General features: G+C 55.2%; 1 protein-coding gene across 3 annotated transcripts; it reads left to right on the forward strand.

The window, feature by feature from the left end:
- The first annotated feature begins 1564 nt into the window (after positions 1–1564).
- LDLRAP1 (low density lipoprotein receptor adaptor protein 1) lies at positions 1565–14998 on the forward strand. 3 transcript variants are annotated; one of them, XM_062508970.1, is made up of 9 exons: positions 1565–1704; positions 3432–3574; positions 5337–5449; positions 5709–5823; positions 9018–9090; positions 9377–9460; positions 9831–9961; positions 11486–11520; positions 13225–14998. In XM_062508970.1, the coding sequence occupies exons 1-9, from the start codon at positions 1620–1622 to the stop codon at positions 13367–13369; spliced, it is 924 nt and encodes a 307-aa protein (XP_062364954.1). In that variant the 5' UTR covers positions 1565–1619; the 3' UTR covers positions 13370–14998. The 3 variants fall into 3 exon arrangements, with proteins under 3 accessions (XP_062364954.1, XP_062364952.1, XP_062364953.1); XM_062508968.1 differs by lacking the exon at positions 1565–1704 and adding an exon at positions 2404–2588; XM_062508969.1 differs by lacking the exon at positions 1565–1704 and adding an exon at positions 2404–2588 and having other exon boundaries at positions 9834–9961.
- Positions 14999–15079: the final 81 nt, after the last annotated feature.

Here is a 15079-nt window from a genome sequence, read left to right on the forward strand (position 1 = left end):
TAACTGGAAAAATACAGAGCTGGGAAGGTAAATCCCAGCTCTGGCCACTCCTGCAATCAATCAATAATCAATAATCAATAATCAATAATCAATGGCTGATCTGCCAGTGCAGCTCAGCCAGGATTTACAGAAACATTTGAGCTCAGCTTAAACCCCTGCAAATTCCAGGTCCGAGTGGGAGATGCTGACAGAGGGTTTTGCAGGCAGCAGGATCTCTGGGAATGTTTTAATTTGTTCTCACGCAGCGATTTTGGGGGGATTTTTTGGTGTTTGAGTGCTCTGGGAAGTTTCTCCTTTCGTCCCCAGCTCACCCTCACGTGCTCAGACTGGAAGCAGGCACTGAGTGGGGACACACCAGTGGCTCCATCCCAGTTCAAACTGGGATTTTTGGTGAGAACTTGGGGGAACGTTAAAATGGAACCAAAGATGGGATTTTCAACAACACAAATGTTTCTGTCAATAATAGGCTTTGGCAGGCATTACTCTCCAAATCCCAAATATGGGGTTTAACCTCCTCATTATTATCCCTTTAACTTTGGAAAGCCTTTGAGGGCCTTAATCTTCCGTTCGGTGACGTTCAGAGCAGTTGGTGACACGCAGGGGTGACGTGTGCTCATTCAGCTATTCAAAATATTCACAATATTCATATTCAGATATTCAGATATCCCAGTTTGGGGGGGCACCAAACCCCTCACGGGGCAAACACAACTTTTTTTGGGGTCACCTGAGCATGGAGTGAGCAGAGGGGGTTCTTGCCCCAGATTGGAGTGGGGAAAAGGGGAGATCCCCATTTTTTTGAACCCTGAGAATCTTTTGGGTCGCTGCAGCTTTTGGGTCCTCGTGGAGTTTTGGGTCCCAACACAACTTTTGTGGACCCTACAGAGTTTTTGGGACCTCCCAAAGCTTTTGGTACCACATGGAGTTTTAGGTCCCTGAACAATTTTGGGTCCCTGCACAAATTCTGGGTCCCTGTGGAGTTTTGGTTCCCTGCAGAATTTTTGGGTCCCTGCCCGACTTCTGAATCTCTGCACAACTTTCAGGGACCCTGCACAGTTTTCGGGACCCCGTGGAACTTTTGGATCCCCGCACAAATTTTGGGGACCCTGCACAACTTTGGTTTCCTGCAGAACTTTCGGGGACCCTGCACAGTTTTCGGGACCCCGTGGTGATTTCAGAACCCCGCGGAGCTTCCGGGACCTCTGGGAGCTTTCGGAACCCCGTGAAGTTTTAGATCCTTGCACAATTCCGGGGACCCTTCTCAACTTTTGGATTCCCCGCACAAATTTTGGGGACCCCGCACAACTTTTGGGTCCTAACACAACTCCTGCGGACCGCGCAGAGCTTCGGGGACCTCTCGCAACTTTTGGGTCCCCGTGCAGTTTTAGGTCCCTTCACAACTTTTAAGGACCGCCCACAATTTTTGGAACCCCGCGAATCTTTGCCCCATTCCCTCCCCCCCTCCGCAACCATCACCCGGGGCGTGGCGGGGTGGGCGTGGCGCACGTAAAGGCGTGTCCCGTTGGCGTCATCGCCATAATTTGCATATCCCCGCCCCCCGGACGCGGTCAGCGCTGCGGCCGCCGCGAAGTTCGGGCCGGGCCGGGCCGGGCCGGGCCGGGATGGACGCGCTCCGGTCCGCGGGCCGGGCGCTGCTGAGGAGCCCCAGCGTGCACAAACCATCGTGGGCCGGCGGGAGGCACAAGAGTGAGAGCGGAGCCCCGAACTCCTCCCGAACCCCGCTCGCTTCTCCCGTTTCTTTTCCCCCTCTGCTTCGCCCCCCCGCCCCCCCCCCCCCCCCTTCCTTCGCTCCCTCCTCTTCCTCCCGGCGCCCTGCTCTGCCCGCTCGCTTTACTTTGGGTTTCTCCCGCTGCGCTTCTTTGCACTTTTTAGCCTCACTTTTGGCCGCACGTTTTGCTCCGCCCCGTGCGCGCCGCTTTTCTTGTGCGCTCCTCGTCCCGGGCGAGCAGGGGGTGGCTCTGTCCCCCTGCGTCCCCTTCGTGTCCCCTTGTCCCTGTGTCCCCCAGCCTGCGACGAGGGCTGCAGCCCGCCGGGCGCTCTGTGACCTCGTCCCGCTGCCGTCTCCGTGCCACGATCGATGGCCTCGTGGCGAGCGGCCACGCGGGGCCCGGAGGGGCCGCCCTCCCCCCCCCCCCCCCCGAGGTGACACCGAACCTGTGGCTGTCGCTGATCCGATGTGACCGAGCCGCTGGGACACCCGGCATTAGGGAGCGGCGGCAGCGGGGCGCGATCGGGGCTAGCTGCGGGGGCTGCGTGGCCACCGGGGGCTGGCCCGGCTGGGAGCCCGCGGTGCCCCCGGGATGTCGCTGTCCCCTCCGAGAGAACTTTGGTGGCCGCGGTTAAAGCGCTTTATTTCCGTGCCTGGAGCTGTGCTTGCCCGGGGTCTCGCTGCCGGTGCCCTCGGGGGTCCCCGGGCTCGGGGATGTGTGGCCAGTGCCCGTCCTTGGCATCATCCTTGGCATCGTCCTTGGCATCATCGTGTCCCAAATCCCCTGGGATTTTGGAAATCCAGGTTAGCGCAGCGTCCCAGCCGCCCTCGGCCATTCCCTGCCCCTCTGCAGGTGTGCCAGGTGAGACCCCCGCCCTCCTCCTGCTGGCCCTGGGGACCCCTCCCGGCCACAGCCCGGCCCAGGGCCCTGCTGGGAGTGCTGGCAGCTCTGGGAGTGGTGGCAGAGTGTTCGTGGCTTATCTGCCCTGCTTTGGGGAGCCTGAGTCACCGGGGCGTGTCCAGGTGTGCCCAGCACCCCCCAAGCCCCCCAGGTGTGTGGGGAACTCTGGATTTTGCCCCACAGCCTGAGCTGGAGGCACTGCAGCCTCAGGGGTGTTTTTTTTTCTCTCCCATCCCTCCCAGGGGCTCTGGGTTTTTACCTCCTGCTCCTTCAGCTCAGCACGAGCTGCACATCCCAGGCTGAAGTTGGCTCCTGCTGTGAAATTTCAGGTTTAGGAGCATCCACCTGACTTTGATCCTGGCCCCACACTTATCCCCGTGTTTAGAACCCTCCTTCCAGCCCCCAGCAGCTCAGGGAAGGGGCCCGTGGTGGTTTCCAAGGGGAGAGCAGAGATCTCTCCTCCTGGGGGGCTCCAGGTGACTGATTTCACCTCACCTGGATCCCAGCAGCTGCCCAGGCTTAGCAGCAAATCCCATTTTATCCTCCTTGTGTAGGTGACGCTTTGCAGGGTCAGGTCACTGCCCTGGGGGCTCCTGAAGGGTTGCTGCTGTTTCTTGTGGCTCAGTGGGAAAGCGTTTTGGGATTTGCTTTTGCTGCAGGGGAGGCTCCCAGGTGAACACCTCGTGGCTCAGGTGCTGCTGCCTCCTCCTGCAGCTCCCAGGAAGGGGGTGCAGGCAGCAGCTGAGCCCTGGGGGCTGTTCCTGGGGGCGTCTATGAATGCAGGAGCCTTCCTTGTGTCCCCAGAGCTGCCTGAGAACTGGACGGACACGCGGGAGACGCTGCTGGAGGGGATGCTCTTCAGCCTCAAGTACCTGGGCATGACCCTGGTGGAGCAGCCCAAGGGAGAGGAGCTCTCTGCAGCCGCTGTCAAGAGGATCGTGGCCACCGTGAGTGGCCCCTGCTGGCCCCTGCTCTTCTGGGGACACTCACTGGGAAGAGTTTCAGAGCTGCAGCTGCAGGGAATTTGGGGATTGCAGCTGCAGGGAATTTGGGATTGCAGACAGTTCCAGGCACCGGGCAGCCCCTGGGATCAGCCCAGGCTCTGGGATGGGGCACTCTGGGGATGCTCCTGTGTGCTGAGCTCTGGCTCCTGTGATAAGCCAGGGTGTGTGAGGAGGCTCTGACCTGCTGGAATCAGCCTGCCCCGGGGCTGGGTCCCCTCAGAAGGCAGGGACAGCGTTTGGAGCGTGGCCAGAGCCGTTCTGGGTGTTCCTTCCCAGGATTTGGAGGGTTGGGAGGGGCAGGGAGTGGGGCTCCAGTTCCCAGCTAAGACAGCCACTGTCCCACTGTAAACTCAGAGGGGTGGATTCCAGCCATCCCCCCCCTGATCCCCAGCCCATTCCCAGCCATCCCCCTGATCCCCAGCCCATTCCCAGCCATCCCCCCCTGATCCCCAGCCCATTCCCAGCCATCCCCCCCTGATCCCCAGCCCACTCCCAGCCATCCCCCTGATTGATCCCCAGCCCATTCCCAGCCATCCCCCTGATTGATCCCCAGCCCATTCCCAGCCATCCCCCCCTGATCCCCAGCCCATTCCCAGCCATCCCCCCCTGATCCCCAGCCCGTTCCCAGCCATCCCCCCCCTGATCCCCAGCCCGTTCCCAGCCATCCCCCCCCTGATCCCCAGCCCGTTCCCAGCCATCCCCCCCTGATCCCCAGCCCGTTCCCAGCCATCCCCCCCTGATCCCCAGCCCATTCCCAGCCATCCCCCCCTGATCCCCAGCCCATTCCCAGCCATCCCCCCCTGATCCCCAGCCCATTCCCAGCCATCCCCCCCTGATCCCCAGCCCATTCCCAGCCATCCCCCCCCTGATCCCCAGCCCATTCCCAGCCATCCCCCTGACTGATCCCCAGCCCATTCCCAGCCATCCCCCTGATTGATCCCCAGCCCATTCCCAGCCATCCCCCCCTGATCCCCAGCCCATTCCCAGCCATCCCCCCCTGATCCCCAGCCTGTTCCCAGCCATCCCCCCCTGATCCCCAGCCCATTCCCAGCCATCCCCCTGATTGATTCCCAGCCCTCCTGCAGCTCGGAGCTCACCAGACTCCAGGTAGAATTCATGCTTCTTTAAGCCTTTGCAGAAGTGAATGAGGCAGAGCCCCAGCTGTGCCATAAAGCTCACTGGGGTGGGGAGAGCTGGATCCTCTCCTGGCAGTGCTGGGCTGGAGCAGGGAAGGAGGGAATTGCTCCATGGAACAGGAGCTGCTGGCAGAGCTCTCCACGTCTGCTTTGACCCTTCAGTGAAGCCCCAGGACTGCTCTGGGATGGCTTCGAGGTGCCCAGGGAGTGGGGCTGAGGATTCCAGCCTGGAACCAGAGCCAGCTGCATTTTAGTTTATTATTTATTATTCCTTTTGGGCAGCGAGCTGCAGGCTGAAAGCTCCGGGCCAGTAAATAAGATAAAGTGGCTTGTGGAAGTCTGGTCCAGGCCCAGCCTGCTCCCAGCACAGCTCCTGTGGCCCTGGGGACATCCCTGTGCAGGGGCTGGGCTGGCAGTGTCCCTGTCCCTGCTGCAGGGCAGGGAAGGGTTAAGCAGTGTCCTGGCAGCAGAATCAGCCCCTGGTGACAGCAGTGTGCATCCCCAGGATCTGTTCCCACACTTTTTTGGGGTGGCAGTGTTCAAAACCGGGCACCTTTTCCCTCCCCAAGGCCAAAGCCAGTGGCAGGAAGCTGCAGAAGGTGACCCTGAAGGTGTCACCTCGGGGGATTGTGCTCAGGGACAGCAGCACCAACGAGCTCATCGAGAACATCTCCATTTACAGGTGGGTTCTGGGGGTGCTCTCCTGCCTGTGCCCCAGGGCTGCTGCTCTGGGCTGCTCTTCATCAGCCCTGGCTGCTGCAGAGGGGTGGAGGATGAATTCAGGGACATTTACAGACCCCCTCTCTCCCTGTGGTGCCCCTGGATCTCATCCTGCCCTCTCTCACTGCCCAGCCTGTGCCACCCCTGCTGGCAGCCCCAGGAGGGTTTGGAGCCTCTCCCCAGAGCCCCAGCCCCTCTCCCCAGTGCTGTTTGTCTTGCAGGATTTCCTACTGCACAGCAGACAAGACCCACGACAAAGTGTTTGCCTACATTGCCCAGAACCAGCTGAATGAGAGCCTGGAGTGCCATGCCTTCCTGTGCTCCAAGAGGAAAATGGTCAGTGCAGAGGGGCCAGCAGGGAGGAGGAGGAGGAGGAACCGGGGGCTGGGAGGAAGGCTCAGGGAGAGCTCCCAGCTGAAGCAGGGCTGGATTCTTGTCCTGGCTGGTGAAATCCTCTCTGGGGTGAGGCTGAGAGGACCCGACCCTGCAGCAGCACCTGCAGGGACCTGCCCTGCCCCACACCTGTGGAGCACCTGGGGTGGGCAGAGGGGCTTTGCCGGGAGCTGCCAGGGCTCAGGGACAGGGTTTGGTGGCACCTCTGCAGCCAGACCCTGCTGTGTGCCAGGGATGGGGCTCGGAGCAGAGGTTTGGCTGCTGGAGAGTCTGGCTCTGGCTTTGAGCCCTCCTGGGATCTTTTCCTGCTGCTCCAGGATGGGAAGGGGCCTGGGGAGAAGAGAGAGAAGCAGGGCACGGAGAGCCCTGGTGGAGCCAGAGCTGGGGCTGAGCCCCCTGGCCCCAGAAATCCTTCCCTGGTGCCTCTTGCTTGGGGAATGGGATGTCCCAAACCCCCCTGAGGGCCATTCCCACCCTGGGTGTCCCAGCCTGCTCCTCGGGAGCTCAGCCCCCACAGCTCTGTTCATATTCTCTGCCTCTCCCAGCTCATTTTTTTCTTTTTCCCCTTTGGAGAGAATAATGGGATCCACAAGTTGTCTCTGCTTTCCTCAGTGTGTGTGCTCCCACCCTTGCACCGCCAAGATAAGCCTTGCTCTGCAAATTAAAATTTAAATCTTCCTGCTGCTGAAAGAATTATCTCAGTGCTACATCAGCTCAGTGCATCCCCCCTCCAAACAAAGTTCTCCAAAGCCTTTTGGTGGCAAAAACTAGGACTAATTTCCTTTTTCCTGGTCTATAAAATGCAGGAACATCTCGCTGCTGAGGTGATCCCTGCTCCCAGACTGGGAGCCAGCCCTCCCCAGGGCAGGGTCCCTGGATGCACCACAGCTCCCAGTCACAGGCATCTAATTAATCCATATTTTTAGTTCCTGGGTAATTCTCAACAGTAGCTGGGTCTATTAAACTTGATTCAGATGTGACAGCTGAAATTGTAAACAGCTGTGAGGAGTTTCATACTTAATTACCATATTTAAGGGGTTTTTTTGCCATAAAGCATTTGCACTTCCATCAAGGATGTAAATAGCTCTGACATTCAAATGAGCTCTCCTGCTTGCCTGCCTTAATTGGCACTGATGGCTCTGGGGGCCTCCCTGCCCCCCCTCCCTGGCTTTTTTGGGGGTGTCTGGGTCCCCCCCACGTCCCTGGGAGCTGCCAGGGCTGCAGGTTCCAGCCCCAGCTCTGGGTTTGTTCTGTTCCCAGCGTGGGAAATCCAACTCAGCTGTTGGTGTGGGGAGCATTCCCTGAGCTCTGCTGGTGCTGGAGCAGCTCCTGGGGTGTTTCTGTCTCTTGGAGCATCCTGGGCTGTCCCTGGGAGCTGGCAATGCCTGGAGAGGCTGGACAGAGCTAAAGGAATAAAGCAGGGATTTATTAGAAATATTTAGAAGTATTTATTAAAAGTCCTTCAAAGGATTCACCAGAGCCTGGCTGAGGTTACACCCAAGTTGAGCTCTGAGTCAGGAGTTTTCACACTTTTTTATAAGTTTTGGTGCATTCCCATGTTGGGGTTCATTGTCCAGTTCCAGCTCCAGGTTCTGCAGTCCCATCCTCCCAGATTCTCTCCTCAATTTGGGTTTTTTTTTTGCACTTTCTGGAGCTGAGGTGTCCTTGGTTGTGGGGCTGGGTAAGGATTGTTTTGTGTGACTGAGCTGAGAGCAGAACCTGGAACGCTTTTTATGGAGTTCAGAGTTCTGTCCTAGAGCAGGGCAGAATGTGGGAAAGGTAAAAGCTACAACTGAAAATATCAGGTGAGCTGTGGGGAGCAGGGGGAGCCCCTCGGGAGCCAGCCCTGTCCCTCCTCCTGTGATTTCTGTGATTCCAGAGAAATCAGTGATTTCAGGTATTTAAGAGATTTCTGGTGGTTTCAGTGACTGAAGTTATTTAAGAGATTTCAGAGATTGATTTCAGCTGTTGCAGAGGTTTCAGATATTTTCGTGATTTCAGGGAGATTTCAGTGGTTGATTTCAGGGGTTATTTCAAGGATTATTTCAGTGGTTGATTTCAGGAGTTATTTCAGGGATTATTTTAGGTATTTCAGGGATTATTTTAGGTATTTCAGGGATTATTTTAGGTATTTCAGGGATTATTTCAGGGGTGATTTCAGGGAGATCTCAGTGATGGATTTCGGGGGTGATTTCAGGAATGATTTCAGGGATCTCTGATTGATTTCAGGGATTTCAGTGGTTGATTTCAGGGGTAATTTCAGGGGTGATTTCAGGGATGATTTCAGTGATGATTTCAGGGATCTCGATGGATTTCAGGGGTGATTTCAGGGATGATTTCAGGGATTTCAATGATGGATTTCAGGGGTGATTTCAGGGAGATTTCAGTGATGATTTCAGGGATTTCAATGATGGATTTCAGGGGTGATTTCAGGGATGATTTCAGTGATGATTTCAGGGATCTCAATGATGGATTTCAGGGGTGATTTCAGGGAGATTTCAGTGATGATTTCAGGGATTTCAATGATGGATTTCAGGGGTGATTTCAGGGATGATTTCAGTGATGATTTCAGGGATCTCAATGATGGATTTCAGGGGTGATTTCAGGGAGATCTCAGTGATGGATTTCAGGGATGATTTCAGTGATGATTTCAGGGATTTCAGTGGTTGATTTCAGGGGTAATTTCAGGGGTGATTTCAGGGATGATTTCAGGGATTTCAATGATGGATTTCAGGGGTGATTTCAGGGATGATTTCAGGGATTTCAATGATGGATTTCAGGGGTGATTTCAGGGAGATTTCAGTGATGATTTCAGGGATCTCAATGATGGATTTCAGTGATGATTTCAGGGGTGATTTCAGGGATCTCAATGATGGATTTCAGGGGTGATTTCAGTGATGATTTCGGGGATCTCAATGATGGATTTCAGGGGTGATTTCAGGGAGATTTCAGTGATGATTTCAGGGATCTCGATGGATTTCAGGGGTGATTTCAGGGATGATTTCAGGGATTTCAATGATGGATTTCAGGGGTGATTTCAGGGAGATTTCAGTGATGATTTCAGGGATCTCAATGATGGATTTCAGGGGTGATTTCAGGGATGATTTCAGCCTCACTCACACCCTGTCTCTCTGCAGGCTCAGGCTGTCACCCTGACTGTGGCTCAGGCTTTCAGGATTGCCTTCGAGTTCTGGCAGGCAGCAAAGGAAGGTGAGCTCCCCTCCCCTCTGCACAGGGAACCTCAGGGGGTCACTTTGGTGTTTTCACAGCTTTTAACCCCCCTGCCTCCCAAATTCCCACGTTTCTTTTGCCATCCCTGGAAATCCAGCGAGATTTTGGCTTTCCTGATCCCTGGCACTGTTGGGATTTTTGCTGTCACCTTCCATGAGGTGATAAAAGCACCCTCAGGTATCCCCATCCCTCCTCCCTAAGAGCTAGCAGGCAGTGATGCGATCTCTTTTTTATTATTATTATTATTTATTTTATTTTTTTGCAGAGAAGGAGAAGAGGGAAAGGTCAATCCTGGCAGCAGAAGGGACAAGCAGCCCTGGCTCAGAAACTGCTGCTCATCCTGTCACAGGTGAGCCACCACAGCAGAGCTGTGCTCTGGGCATGGGGATTGTCCCTGAGGAATTTGGGCTTGCCCAGGGAACAGCCTGAGGGATTTTCCCCAAACTGGGAGGGTTCTGAAGGCCAGGAGCAGCAACATTTCAGAGTTCTTGGCTGCCAGCTGAGTGTTTCCAAAGGCTGCTTGGGGTTTGGGGCTCCCCTGCACCCCCTTGGGAGCTCCTCAGCCCCCACTGGGGTGGGTGCAGCTCCTCCATGCTCAGATTTGGGGCCATCCTGCAGGAATTTGCTGCACAGTTGGTTCCACTCCTGCAGGGAAACGATTCCTGCAGAAAGGTTTGGGCTCTGTCTGCTCCTCACTTCCCTCTCTGCTCTGCCCACAGCAGCAGCCATGGGGAACCTGCTGGATTTGGAGGATCCTGCCAGGTCCCCCCTGGGCAGCAGCACCGAGTCCCCAGAGCTGGACAACAGCAGCTTTGGACCCAGCCCCTCGGTCAACAACAACGTGGTGTGGGTAAGGGACAGCCTGGGGGGCTCCTCTGGGGTCAGCTGGGAGCTCTGGGGTGCCTGGGATCAACTGGGAGCTCTGGGATCAACTGGGAGCTCTGGGGTGCCTGGGACCAGCTGGGATCAACTGGGAGCTCTGGGGTGCCTGGGACCAGCTGGGATCAACTGGGAGCTCTGGGATCAACTGGGATCAACTGGGAGCTCTGGGGTGCCTGGGATCAACTGGGATCAACTGGGAGCTCTGGGGTGCCTGAGCTGCTCAGGGAGGTCTCCAGAGCTGGAAATGATCCATGAGGATCATTTGAGGTTCAGGGGATAAATGAAGAGGATGGCAAAGCCCCTGGGAAATGCTGCTGCCAGGTAATGGAATATTGCTGGTTCTGGAGCAGCATTTCTCAGTGGTTTGTCACTTAACTGAGAGCCCACCTAAGTGCTCTGTTCAGGGCAGGAATCATTACCTCGATGTTGTTTACTGCTCACTGAAACCAGGTTATATTTATGTTCATTGTTAGTGTTCATTTTTCCCTGCTCCTGTTGGTGTCTGTGGGAGCCTGGATGGTTCTTGGGCACGTCCTGAGTGCTGTGCATGAATTGTTCCACGGATCTCTGATCAGGGAGCCTCTCCATGGCTCACACCGGGAGAGGGAGGGGTTAACTGGGATTTTGGGAAGGAATTGCTGGCAGTGAGGGAGGGCAGGCCAGGGCACGGGGGTGCCCCTGGATCTCTGGCAGTGCCCAAGGCCAGGCTGGGGCACTGGAGGTGTCCAGGACAGGGCTGGGGAGGGGATGGGATCCCACCCATCCATTCCATGGCTCTGTGACCACCAGCCCTGGGGTCACAGCCCCTCTCTGGAGCCCCCCTGCCCGCTGGATTTTGGGGATTGCAGGATAATTGCAGGCTCCTTTGCCTGGAGCCTGAGCCCCAGGCTTTCCAGGTTAAGCCTGAGATCAGCTCTAAAGCTAAATCAAATCCTGGAGGCTTAGCAGCAATCTCCAGTCCCTCCCTGCTTACGGAGTTTTTCATACTTCACTCATTAATTGCATTAAGTCTGTAAATGCACGGCAGGATTTTGGGAATTGCCCGGTCTGTGCTCACACAGAGCACGGAAAACCTCTGTGCCAAGCAGCTCCAGTGCTTCCCCGGGAATCCCTGGGAGCAGAGCAGAGGTGAAGGCTCCCAGAGCTGCTTTTAATGTCCCTGCTGCGTGTGCAGAGCTGCTCTCCATGATCCTGGTCCAGAAAAGCCCCAGGGGACTCCTGGTAGCAGGACAGGAACGGGTTAATCCCTGGCACGGACCTGGGGGCACAGTCAGCTTCTTTGGGCTTGGAGGGGAAGGGCAGAGCCCCTGGATTCACCTTTTCCCCTGGAGCTGGGGCAGAGCAGGTGATTGAGGCGCTCAGAAGCCAACATTTATTTTATTTTATTTTATTTTATTTTATTTTTTGTCTGAGTGCAGAGGCAGATCTCTAAACACACTTTTGTGCAGCTCTCTTAGCAACTACTTGTCTCTCTTTTTATCTCTTAACAAAGGAAATGGATGATGGTCTCGACGAGGCGTTTTCAAGGTAATTCTCATCTCTCCCTTCAGGAGCTCAGCACGGGGAGCAGCCCCAGAGACTTGACTGGTGGCTGCCTTTTAATAAAGCTCCTTAATCTAATCAGGGCTGCGATCTGACCTGGGCAGCTGCCCCATCAGTGCCTCAGCTGGTAATTGAAAGATAGGCTTTAAGGCTGCCTGATAAGACAAATACTTTGACAACCTTTTAAGGATGGAGAGGGGCTGTGTGTGATAGGGAATTTAATTCCCCCAGCACTTGCTGTGTCTGCTCCCACTCACCGAGGCTTTTTCAGGCTGCTGGTCCCAGCTCCAGGCACTGGGGGCTTTGCTCTTGCTCAGCTCACAGACTCGGGCTGTGTGGCCATCGATTCCTGGGGTTTATTCCTCTTTCCTCTCCAAATTCAAGGTTTCCCTGCCCGTCCCTGCTGAGCCATCCAGAAAAGCCAAACAAACCCGTTTCCTTTCTGGTGGCTTTTCCTGCCTGTCCTGGCAGGGTTGCTGAGGTTTTTGTGAGTCCCATCCTCCTCTTCCTCCTCCTCCTCTTCCTCCCCTTGTCCTGGGAGGTGCTGGAGGAGGGGGTGAGCCAGGGAAGGGTTTGCAGCAGTCCCTGCTCAGCCCTTGGGGTCCTGTTTGGCTCTCAGGGGTGATTTACAGCTTCCCCTTCCCCAGCAGCCTCATCCCAGGCTGGGGCTGATCAAGGAGCTGATTTATGTCCTGGTCTCTGTGTTTTCCTCCTGCTCCCTGCCCCACGGGGTGATTTTGGGTTTTGTTCTGCATTGCTGAGCTGTCACATCACCCTGGGCCCTCTGGTGACTCGGGGTCACCCTGCAGCACTCCCCAAGCCACTGCTGCACATCTCTCCTTTATTAAAAACTGGGGAGGGGGCTTCATCTCGGGCTCTTCTGGACTTTGTGCCTCCCCTGGATGAAAGCCCAAATGTCTGATTTAACCTCCAGCCCCAGTGCTGCAGGATTTCCACACAGGACCGTTGAAATCACACAACAAACTGGGTTTTGTGAAACATCTGGGATGAAAAAGCTCTTCCAGCTGATCTGCCCTGCCACACAATGTGACACACACACAGTGTCCAGCCTGCACATTCCCGGGATGCCAGCAGGGAAATGTTGGGAGAAGCCAACAGCAAAGCTGCACACGCTGCTGTGAATGTTCTGTGCCAGCCCCTCTGTTGCTTTTTTCCCCTTTCCTGAGTGTTCCCATTCCACTGGAGGGGTTGGGATGTGGAGCTGGAGCTCTGGGGGTGCAGCAGGAGGGAAAACACTCAGGTCTGGGTTTTATTGGGGTTTATTTTGGGTTTTATTGTTTTTTTTTTTTTTTACTGGGTTTTATTTTGGGTTTTATACTGGGTTTTATTGTGGGTTTCCTTCTGAGTTTCACTCTCTGTTTCTCTTTTCCCCCTGTGCTTCCCTCTGGTTTTTCCCCCTGTGCTTCCCTCTGGTTTTTCCCCCTGTGCTTCCCTCTGGTTTTTCCCTCTGTGCTTCCCTCTGGTTTTTCCCTCTGTGCTTCCCTCTGGTTTTTCCCTCTGTGCTTCCCTCTGGTTTTTCCCTCTGTGCTTCCCTCTGGTTTTTCCCTCTGGTTTTTCCCTCTGTGCTTCCCTCTGGTTTTTCCCTCTGTGCTTCCCTCTGGTTTTTCCCTCTGTGCTTCCCTCTGTTTTCCCTCTGTGCTTCCCTCTGGTTTTCCCTGTGCCCCTCAGACTGGCCCAGTCCAGGACAAACCCCCAGGTGCTGGACACGGGGCTGACAGCTCAGGACATCCAGAGTGCAGAGACTCTGTCCCCTGTGGACTGGAACAAAATGGAGCCCAGCACAGCAGAGAAGGATGATCTGTTCATGTTCTGAGGGCAGAGGCATCCAGGACAGGAAATGTTCCAGGTGCTGTAACCAGGGAACCTTCCAAGGGCTCTTCAGAGGATGCCACAGCCCACTTTAGACCAAAGCTTCATAGAAACCTAACGTGGATTTTTCTACCTTGCTTTTATCTAAGCCACGAGACGCTCTTGGACTTATTTATTCACGGTTTACAAATGTTCCTGGGAGGTGTGGGGAGCACCTGCACACCACGGGAGGAGCTGCAGCGGTGCCTGCTCCTCCTGGGCACCACCAAACCCCTCTGGGAGCATCCCCCAGCCAAGGGCAGCTCCAGGGGTTCCTCATGCTCCCGTTCTGGAACAAACACATCACCTGCCTGGCCAGGGAGGGGGTTTGCAGCAGAAATCCAAGAAGGAGCAGAGTTTTTGTCCCAGTGTCTGTGGCACTCTCCCAGCTTCAGTCACCCCCCCCCAGGTCCTGACTCCCTGTGGGAATCGACGCTTTTTAACCCAAAGACTCAAAGTTTTGCACTTTAAAAAACTTGAACTGAAAGCAGTGGTCCGAATTGTCAAGGTAAGCAGTGCCTGGAACTTTTTTTCAGAAGCTATTTACCCAAAAATAGCCCACCTGGCCATGCTGCAGCTCTGGCTCCAAGCTGACCCATCACCCTAAAGCTCCGTTGGCTTTAAAAGCAAAACCAGCAGGGAAGGGAGGATTTGTTTTGCTGAATTCAGCTGGAAGGGGAAACTTGGGAGGAGGAGCAGGATCACAGATCCACGTTCCCAGCTTGGCCCAGCCTGTCCAGGACTTGTTCCTGCCTCAAAGCCAGGTGGAATTGGATCGGGCAGGAGCAATTCCTGCCTGTGCCAATGGCAAGGAATGCACCTCCCAATCTCCCCTTTTCTCCCTGGCAGCTCCTGGGGGGCTCAGGAAGCTCCATCTCCCCCTGGAGCTGCAAATCAGCAATGGAGTTGTGTAAAGGTTATGCTAATTAAAAGATGAAGTTTAACGATCCCGAGTGGATCACTGACACCTCACAGTGTTTGTGGCCTTACGTGAAGTGTACTAATCTGTTTTATAGATTTGTAACTTGGGTTGGAAGCACTAATTCATTCCCCAGGTAGCTCTCCAGAACTCCCTTAAAACTGCTGGCAGGGAGGAATAAAACCCTCTGTGTCAGCCCTAAGAATTCATTAGGAAGCAGCTGAGTGACTCTGACTTAGCTTTGAGATATTCCCCCCCCCTCAAGTGTGAGTGTGAGAAGGTGTGGAGGATCTGTGGAGCTGACTCATCAGGTCTCTGGTAAAACCTGTGCCCTGTGGATCCTGCAGAGGTGTTGGAAGCAGTTTCACATTCTGGAATTGCTGTGGGCAGCCCCAGCCCCTGGGGTGGGAGAAGCAGCAGAGCTGGTGCTGCAGGCACAGGGCACAGGCTGCACCAACCCAGCAGGGCTTGGAGCCAGCCCTGAGCCCAGGGAGTTCAGGTCTCCCCAGCAAACTGGGCTGGACTGGGAGGATTTCTCTGTGCATTGACCTCTCTCTTTTCCTAGAGACTCCAGCAGCAGATCCTGGGATTCACAGTACTATCTATGTGTGTCTAGAGTGGGATTTATTTTTAAATAAAGAAAAATATTGCTATAAAGAATATTCCGTACTGAGGGAATAACAACTCTGCTTTTTTTTTTGCCTTTTTTTTTTGGGGGGGGGGGGGGGGGGGAGAGAGCCTCTGTGCTGGGTGTTT

The sequence above is a fragment of the Cinclus cinclus genome, chromosome 26 (genome assembly GCF_963662255.1).
Source record: "Cinclus cinclus chromosome 26, bCinCin1.1, whole genome shotgun sequence".
NCBI lineage: Eukaryota > Metazoa > Chordata > Aves > Passeriformes > Cinclidae > Cinclus > Cinclus cinclus.